This window comes from Xiphias gladius, chromosome 7 (genome assembly GCF_016859285.1).
Source record: "Xiphias gladius isolate SHS-SW01 ecotype Sanya breed wild chromosome 7, ASM1685928v1, whole genome shotgun sequence".
Taxonomy (NCBI): Eukaryota; Metazoa; Chordata; class Actinopteri; order Istiophoriformes; family Xiphiidae; genus Xiphias; species Xiphias gladius.
The window spans coordinates 11,588,595-11,597,609 of NC_053406.1; the positions used below are offsets into that span (position 1 = coordinate 11,588,595).

At 44.0% G+C, this 9,015-nt stretch overlaps 1 protein-coding gene across 1 annotated transcript; it reads left to right on the forward strand.

The window, feature by feature from the left end:
* The first annotated feature begins 4,634 nt into the window (after positions 1 to 4,634).
* Positions 4,635 to 8,370, forward strand: fzd9b (frizzled class receptor 9b). Its single transcript, XM_040131529.1, has one exon. The coding sequence runs from the start codon at positions 5,188 to 5,190 to the stop codon at positions 6,943 to 6,945; it is 1,758 nt and encodes a 585-aa protein (XP_039987463.1). The 5' UTR covers positions 4,635 to 5,187; the 3' UTR covers positions 6,946 to 8,370.
* Positions 8,371 to 9,015: the final 645 nt, after the last annotated feature.

A 9,015-nucleotide genomic window follows, 5' to 3' on the forward strand; every position in this document is an offset into this window, starting at 1 on the left:
TAAAGGACATTATCTAGGTTAAAAACACTGGAGGATGAGGAACACAGATGGACTGAGGTGATGAACTGGGCCCATTCACTTCAGTCACCTAATAGCACTACATAAAATTGCATAACAGTGAAAGTGAGACATTTTGTGCACACTGTCCTCTCATTACAGCAAAAAACAAATTGTGGATTTGGAAAGAAGTGAACAGTGTCACTTAAACAGACATCGTAACTCTGCAGCTGTGATTAGAAAACAAGAAAACTCCAATTGCTGCTGCTAACTTTCACTTGTCTCCTGTATCTGCTCATTCCCCTAGCACTGCATAAATTACAGATTATTACTAAACAACATGAGCAAAGAGATAACGACATGATCCAAGCCTCAACAATCTGCCATTATACTCCCTGTCTAAGATTGTACATTGGTTCAGATGAATAGCTTTAAGTGTAAGGTGTCTCTTATTACACCCATAACAATCTGAGACAGCCCATGTCTCTGGGATAGTAATGTCATGGCGGGCTGTGGCAAGGCTCTCCCATTGTTCTCCACAGGATGTTTATAGCTTTGTGCCTGATATATGATAACCAATAAGTGAGAGGTAGTAATTACAAGGCCCACACTGCACCAGATTGCCTGTTGAATGCATGAAATAAAAGATGTGGGGATTGGGGGTTCTTTGTGGAGGCTCTTTTTACAAAGACATACAGAGACTGGACATACAGCAGCACTATGAGAGGGAACAGGCTAGAAAGGGAGGAATAAATAGGATATATCGTGTTCCTCCACCAAATGGCAAAGTAAATAGCGCTGATCCCCTAAAACAACTCAGCTGCAAGCCAGCGAGTGTCCAAATCAAAATACTCAGTTGCATATATTCCTACTCTTTCCCCACTCTCTGTTTAGGTCAAGAAGAAATAACACAATTAGGTGAAATAAAAACACACAAAGAAAGCACAATGGTATCCTATTGTAGGGCCCAGGACACAGAGCCGTGGTGTGGTTAGACCTTGTGTCTCCCAAACTAATCAGCAGCACAGTGCCATTGATTCTTTATGAAAGTCGCCGCAGCAACGCAGGGGAGAATCAAAAGCCACCCAAACTCAGTGTAGTCAACTGTTAATTTGTTAATCAACCAAGTAAGTGCCAAGATGGGCTAAAGGAATAGTGTCACAATTTGGGAATCTATGCTTCTTCTTTATGCATTTTTGCCAAAAGTTTGATGAGAAGATCGGTACCACTCTCATGTCTGCGCGGTAACTATGAAGCTACAGCAAGCTGCAGGTTAGCTTAGTTTATCTTAGCGACTGGAAACAGGAGAAACAGCTAGCCTGGCTCGGTCCAAAAGTGTCAAAATTTGCTAAATGTAAGGGGGTAATGTTACAGACTTTGTCTTGGCCTGGCACAGTAACTTCCTGAGATATAATATGTTAATTAGTGAGCTTGAAAGGTGCTGGAAGGCAGATTTTAGTACCTTTGGATCGTTAGGCCGAGGAAGGCTAGCTATACCATTGTTTCCAAATTTCATAAAGAAATAGTTTGACACCATACAGATATGAAAGTGTTATCATTCTTCTCATCATCAAACTATTCTTTTAAATTATACAAAATATGTTTTTGAGCAAATAAAACATAATAAGTTTGCTTTATGAGGGTTACTGTTCTTCGTTCGACCCTCAAAGATACGGCTGAGTGTCAGTTTACTATATACCAGACTGCTTTGAGAGTTAAACCTTGATTCACCACTGCATCCACCTTAAGAGGCTTTGTGACTTAGATATTAATGCATCCTGATATGTGCTTCTTACCTTGGAGAGAGATATCTCTCTGATAATAATCTGAGGCCTTCTAAGGGCACACTCGGGCTTCTCCAGGCCCTCTCCAATGACCCCTTGTCTTTGAAGTGTGAACCTGAAAACGTTAAAGTGGAGAGGCTGCTGCGTGGTAATGGAACTTAGGTCAAAGCGTTTCTGTTTGATTCACTCAGCACTGACGTACAATAAGATATCATCTCGGAGTCTGGAATGTATTTCCTCCCCAGCTCGATCGGGCTTAATTTGAAGTTGGAGGCTTTTTTTTCTACCTGAAGGCAGATCTGATAAAGCTGCACACACAGCCTTCATCTAGCTCCATTTGTCATCTAGAAGGCAAAAGACGAGGAGATTTCCTTTCATGAGGCAGGGGTAAATTTACAGTCTGATAGTACAAAGTGCAGTATTTAAGCAGCAGTGTTTTCACACCTCATTGGACAAGATCAAAATATTGTGTGATACAGTCATCTTAAAGAAATAGTTCGCTATTTGGGGAAACGTTCGCTTTCTTGCTGAGAGTTAGAAGAGAGTGTGGATATCACTCTCCTATGTGTCTGCTACATTTGAAGCTAGAGTCCACAGCCGGTTAGCTTAGCGGAAACACTGGAAACAGGGGGGAACAGCTATAGCCTCAATCCAGCTAGCACAGTCAAAGCTCACGAATTAACACATTAATCCTGTTTGTTGAATCCGTACGAAAAATGATGTGTAAAAAATAGAATGTTTATTTTACCACATATTCAGTGTGTTATCAGCATTCATTTGAAAGCTACAAACAACAAGTTTGTAACAAGGCCAGGCAATTACAAAACTGTCTTCACCAGACAGAGTTTTAACACAGGGGCTAATAGAGACAGTATGCAGTTGACAGCCAATTCAGTCCTGCAGGGCGAGAGGCCAAAATCCTCGAGTTCCACCCCTGTTTGAGAAAAGATCAAATGCTCAGTGCAACAGCTGTGGAGCTGCGGGCTCTCCTATTCAGCCACTAGATGGAAACAATAGTCCTCTGCTTAGCACAATCACTCTTGCATTCATTTGCTGCATTTTATGACTGATTCTGTGCACTGCATCCTATTTATGGATTTATTGTGTGTATGTGTCTTTGTTCTTTTAGAAAGACCCTTGTTCAGCCCGTCCACCCTTAGGCACCTGCCCCTGCAGAATTGCCTGTTAACAAACCCCTACCAGCTGCAGGAGTGCTTTGCTTTTCGGAGCACTGACCTGCAGGGCTCGATAAAGTTTCACATTATATCGCATGAAAACATTAACAGAAATGGTGACAGAGTAATTATGAGTCAGCAACAGTAAAATGCCACAGGGACTATCATTTTACCAGAGGAGCGCCTTATTTTTTACAATCATACTGGAGTGAAATATTCTACTCTGTTTGAAATAGAGCAGTAGTGGCAGATTCCTTATTATGGCTCCAGAGGGTGACGTTATTGCCTCTTTTTAATTTTCTTCTTAATAAAGGATAATAATCATTTCAGCTCCATTTGGTGGTTGCTAATATGACTCTTTGTGTTGATAAATGACCATATGGTCTGCTCCCCACCAGTTATGCAAAATAACTTAAAAGTATTGAGAAAATACATTTACTGCAGTACTGCACTTAAGTCTTACTCAGAGATACTTGTACTTTACACATTTTTTTTAACTCCAGCTTTAGTTACTTGGTTTTAAAGTACAATACAGCACATGCATACTAGTCATTGTTTTACAGTCATTTTAACGGCTCAACGGTATACTACACATTAAAATGCTAATGTTATTACCTCTACAGTGGCGGAAAGTAACTGAGAACATTTGCTCAAACACTGTATGTACAATTTAAAGGCTTTTTTACTTACAGTATTTCCACTTTACACTACTTTATATGTGTACTTTCATGCATTTCACTTTACACATTACAAGATTACAAGATTTTATGTACAAAATGTGATATCATGTTATAAATATCATGCATTACTATTTAAATTTGTTAAAATTAGTTCCACCTAGAAATTATTGATGCATTAATGTATCAGTATCAACTGATACAATATATAAAAATACAAAAATGAAAGGTGCCATTCTGTTGCATAATAAGTACTTTTATTATAAATACTTGGTAATGGCCTCAAATGCCCCAAATTCACTGTGCAGCAATTAGTTTGTGGTAATTTGAAAATTGCACAGTAAAGGGGTTTTTAGATATTTCTCCTTAAACTGAGCAAAAGATGTGAATACCTCTTCCACCACTGTGCGTGAGTAATGATAATGCAATACAGCCGTTCTGCAAAAATCCCCCAGATAAAGTGGACCTGTGTGTTATAGTATTATACTGATATTTTGTACTGATCTGTAAGCTCATTTTGTGTTTTTTGTCTGTAAACTCTTCATTTGTAAAGTAACTACAGCTGTCGAACAAATATAATGCAGTAAAAAGTACAGTATTTTCTCTAGTAGTGGGCGTATGTATGAAGCGGAGATGGTCAGGTACAGTGCAGTAACAACTGAAATGTGTACAGTATTCGACTGAATGTGCTGTTGATACTTTAGAAATTGTACTTAGCTAAAATCAGGAATGCAGGACTTTTATTTGCAATGGGATATTTGACATTGTGATGTTGCCACTTTTACTCTAGTACGCGGTCCGAGAGTACTATTCAGGGCAGAAATGTCAGAGGTATTTGATCATCCTCCAGCATCTGTCTGATCATTTTCCTTGTGTGCTGCTCCCGTTGAAATGTGAGCGTCACGGAGGCCCCCCTCCCTCCTCCTCCTCCTCCTCCTCCTCCTCCGCCTCCTCTCCGTCTCTCCCCGACTCAAGTCCCACTGAGCGGCTCTCCAACTTCAGTGTCGAGCCTGAAAGCGGACAACGAGGAGCCGGAGCAGACAGACAGACACAGGCGGACGGACCCTGCCACAAGCGCCACAAACAGCCGCTCCCGTAGTCGTTTCTGACCCGCGGCCAGTGCCGGTTGTCGGTTTGAGGATTTACACTCAGCTCTCGGTGTTTGATTTTGATGATTTTCCTCCATTGTTTGTCGAAGTTTCCGACTGTCACGTTTTAGTTACGGACCTTCACCTCGCCTGTCTGTGGAATTAATCGTTTTAAGTCAAACCCCAAAAATTGAACGGTGTGATAGTGTCTGCGTGTGTGCAGCTGTTTTTTGGGTTTTGTTTTGTTTTGTTTTGCTTTGTTTTTTTTGTTTTGCTTAGTTTTTTTGGGAGTGTTTTCTTAACGGACCGGTGACGGTAACCGTAACATTTGGACCTGCCTTCGCCATGGGGAAATAGCGGGGATCGCTCTCTGTAGCCGACCCCGTGTTTTTGACTCTTATTCTTTTCTTTTTTTTTTCATGGTCGTTTTTAAAAGACAGAGCTCAGGTTTTTTTTTCTAAAAATAATGAGTATGGATGGCTGTCCGTTAAAGGCGGTGATTTTTCTGTGGTGTCTGCTGGTGATCTCTGGCTCCAGCTTTGAGATAGGCTCCTACGACCTGGAGCGAGGCAGACCGGCCAAGTGCGAGCCCATCGTGATCCCCATGTGCGAGGGGATCGGCTACAACCTGACCCGGATGCCCAATTTCATGGACCACGACGACCAGAAGGAGGCTGCCATCAAGCTGAAAGAGTTTGCCCCTCTTGTGGCTTACGGCTGTGATGTGCACCTCCGCTTCTTCCTCTGCTCCCTCTACGCCCCCATGTGCACGGACAAAGTGTCGACCTCCATCCCCGCCTGCAGGCCCATGTGTGAGCAGGCCAGGGAGAGGTGTGCCCCCATCATGAAGAAGTTCAGCTACACCTGGCCGGACTCCCTCGACTGCTCCAAGCTGCCCACCAGGAACGACCCGAATGCTCTGTGCATGGAGGCGCCCGAGAACGAAACCAGGACGGAGGGTAAGAAAGGGGAAGGCATGCTTCCGGTGCCCCCTCGCCCCAGGCAGCCGGGCACCAGCGGTGGCCGCTCGCCGGGCAGCATGGGCTCCTGTGAGAACCCAGACAAGTTCCAGTTTGTGGAGAAGAGCCAGTCGTGTGCACCGCGCTGCTCCCCTGCAGTGGACGTCTTCTGGTCCAGACAGGACAAGGACTTTGCCTTCATTTGGATGACAGTGTGGTCCATCCTTTGTTTCGTCTCCACTGCCTTCACCGTCCTGACCTTCCTCTTGGAGCCTCACCGCTTCCAGTACCCAGAGCGGCCCATCATCTTCCTCTCTATGTGCTACAACGTCTACTCTGTGGCCTTCATCATCCGCTCGGTGGCCGGGGCTGAGAACATCGCGTGTGACCGTGAGCACGGTGAGCTGTACATCATCCAGGAGGGGCTGGAGTCCACCGGCTGCACCATCGTCTTCCTCATCCTCTACTACTTCGGCATGGCTTCCTCTATCTGGTGGGTCATCCTCACCCTCACCTGGTTCCTGGCTGCAGGGAAGAAGTGGGGCCACGAGGCCATCGAAGCCCACAGCAACTACTTCCACATGGCTGCTTGGGGCATCCCTGCTCTAAAGACCATCATCATCCTCACAATGAGGAAGGTGGCTGGGGACGAGCTGACAGGGCTGTGCTATGTAGGGAGCATGGACTCTGGGGCGCTCACCGGCTTTGTCCTCGTCCCTCTCTCCTGCTACCTGATCATCGGCACCTCTTTCATCCTCACGGGCTTTGTGGCGCTCTTCCACATCCGCAAGGTGATGAAGACGGAGGGCACCAACACAGAGAAGCTGGAAAAGCTCATGGTGAAAATCGGCATCTACTCCATCCTCTACACGGTGCCGGCCACCTGCGTCATAGTCTGTTACTTCTACGAGAGGCTCAACATGGACTACTGGAAGCTGAGGGGGCTGCAAATGAAGTGCGGCTCGTTCAACGGTCACAGCAGCGACTGCTCGCTGCAGACGTCCGTGCCCACCGTGGCGGTGTTCATGCTGAAGATCTTCATGTCGCTGGTGGTCGGCATCACCAGTGGGGTGTGGGTGTGGAGCTCTAAGACCCTGCAGACCTGGCAGGGCCTGTGCAGCAGGAAGCTGGCAGACAGGACTAGTAGTAGGAAACCCTGCAGCGGGGTGAGCTGCGGCAGCACACACTGCCACTACAAATCTCCTGCTGTGGTTCTGCACATGGCCAAGACTGACCCGCACTCAGACAACCCCACACACGTCTGAGAGGGAGCACGCATCAACACACACACACACATTCACACTGCCAAATGCAGGCACGTACGCTCGCAAACACACGCACACACACACACACACACACACATACACACACCTGTGCCCTGTGTAAGGAGCTGCTAAAGACTGCTAAAGAAGAAGAGTGGCTGAATTGAACTGTCAGTTACTCCTCTACTGCTGCCAATGGACACACAGGTACAGGCATCACTATGAGAAACTAGCTATAAACAGTATTCAATGCATAAAGGGAAATATTCAGTATTGTTACCGATATTTTTCTGTTCATAGTGTTCTGTGCAGTAGACATGCCCAATGTTTTCAAAGGAAAAAAAAAAAAAAGACTGTTATGGGAGGCATCTTAGGAAATATTAGTCTATCCTCCTCCCTGAAAGTGGCATGATTAACTGTATAAATCTGTATAAATGTTTTATTTATTGTAAATATATTTAATTTAAAGTTCACCTTGGCTCTTACCAGATTTGTCGTTTAGATGCATTCATTAAAGGTCAAGGGAAATTAAGTGCCTTTTATAGGAACTTTGGTTCTGGCCTTTTGGAGGATAATAAATTTGTGGAATTCACGTTGAACTTTCTCGCTGCCTGGTATCATTGTTGTCGTTTTGGTAACTGTCTCGCAGCCTCTCATAATGAATATTTAGCCATTTAAACTTACTTAAACAGAGATGTAATAGTCACAAACGATGGCTCATTTCAGTCTTGTTTTCCCTGATTTTCCTGCCATTCGTCTCCTGGGATTTACACACTTTTTTTTTTTCACAGCGGGACTCCCCGCCATATGTGTTGTCTTCCGAGTGCATGCCACACATCCCAGAGGCGCCCCCAACAAAAATCCTCAAAGAGAATTGCTGATGATTACAGTGACAAACCGGTAGCAAGCATTAATATGTGTGTGTCATTGTCTTAAAAATGCAGGAGCAGTTTGTGGAGGAATATATTTAATTGATGGCGGTTTTAATCCCTCCTTAGAATGACTGTTGTTGCCCTCTCACTGCTCCATTTGATCCCCGAGCAAACACACGGCACTTTGATTTGAGAGTACAAATCTGAAGTGGATTTCAGCCTTATTGCTTGTTTTTTACTGACAGACTTAAGTTTAGCACGGCCACTCAAAATTCTGGTTGTTCATCGAGTCGATGGATTATTAACTGTACCTGTATGGGAGCTGTATTTTGACATGAATGAAGGGAATTCCAGGACACAAAAGACCCAAATTTCCATATTTAAACATTTGAATTTGATATATTTTTAAGCATTTTTTTTGGTGAGAGAAACAATGCATCATAAATCCTTCAGAAACTACCATGAGGTATAAATAATCACCGACTGATTCACAGAAAAAGAATGTATAACAATATTTTCTTTAAATAAATATCCCTAAATTGGGTCTTGCAACTAACTTTTCAGTAATAAAGTCCATTTTATTATGCACACGAGCCACCACATTCTCAGATGGTCCATAAAAAAGTGAAAATAAATAGCTTTTACATTACGGGGCTTTAACATTTTTAGTGCCAACGTAAATTGAAGCCACACACGGCAAGTCATTTCACAGCAAAGCACACTGGAAATTACAGTGTTTGACAGCGGTGGAATTGATTGTTTATTATGTCTGTGTGTAATTGTGTGCTGTGTCACCAGCAGCAGCAGCAGCAGCAGCAGCAGGAGCAGGAGCAGCACATGTGGAGTGATAGCATGGAAAAAGTGTGATGACCAGGAGCTTGTTTTCATTACGTTACTGGAACCTCCGCAGTGTGAACCAGGCGTGTGCTCACTGACACCTCCAGAGGTTAAAAAATGTTTTGTTTTCATTTTTCCACCATTTGAGTTCCAGCAGAGTTAAATAAGGTTCCTGTACTACAGCTTGTTCCACCCACATGCTAGTATTCATTTACTAAACACACACCAGTTTACATCAAAGATGCATTGTGTCTGTGTAGCAAATTAACCACATTTCCACTGGTGCAGTGCTGTGTGGATCGGTGCAACGCCTCAGTTAATTTAAATTACCTATTCCTTCCTTCTGCAGAACAAGATGTGGGTT

What these genes read in the sequence shown, in the direction of transcription:
- fzd9b (XM_040131529.1), top strand. Translation starts at nt 5,188, where the DNA reads ATGAGTATGGATGGCTGTCCGTTAAAGGCGGTGATTTTTCTGTGGTGT.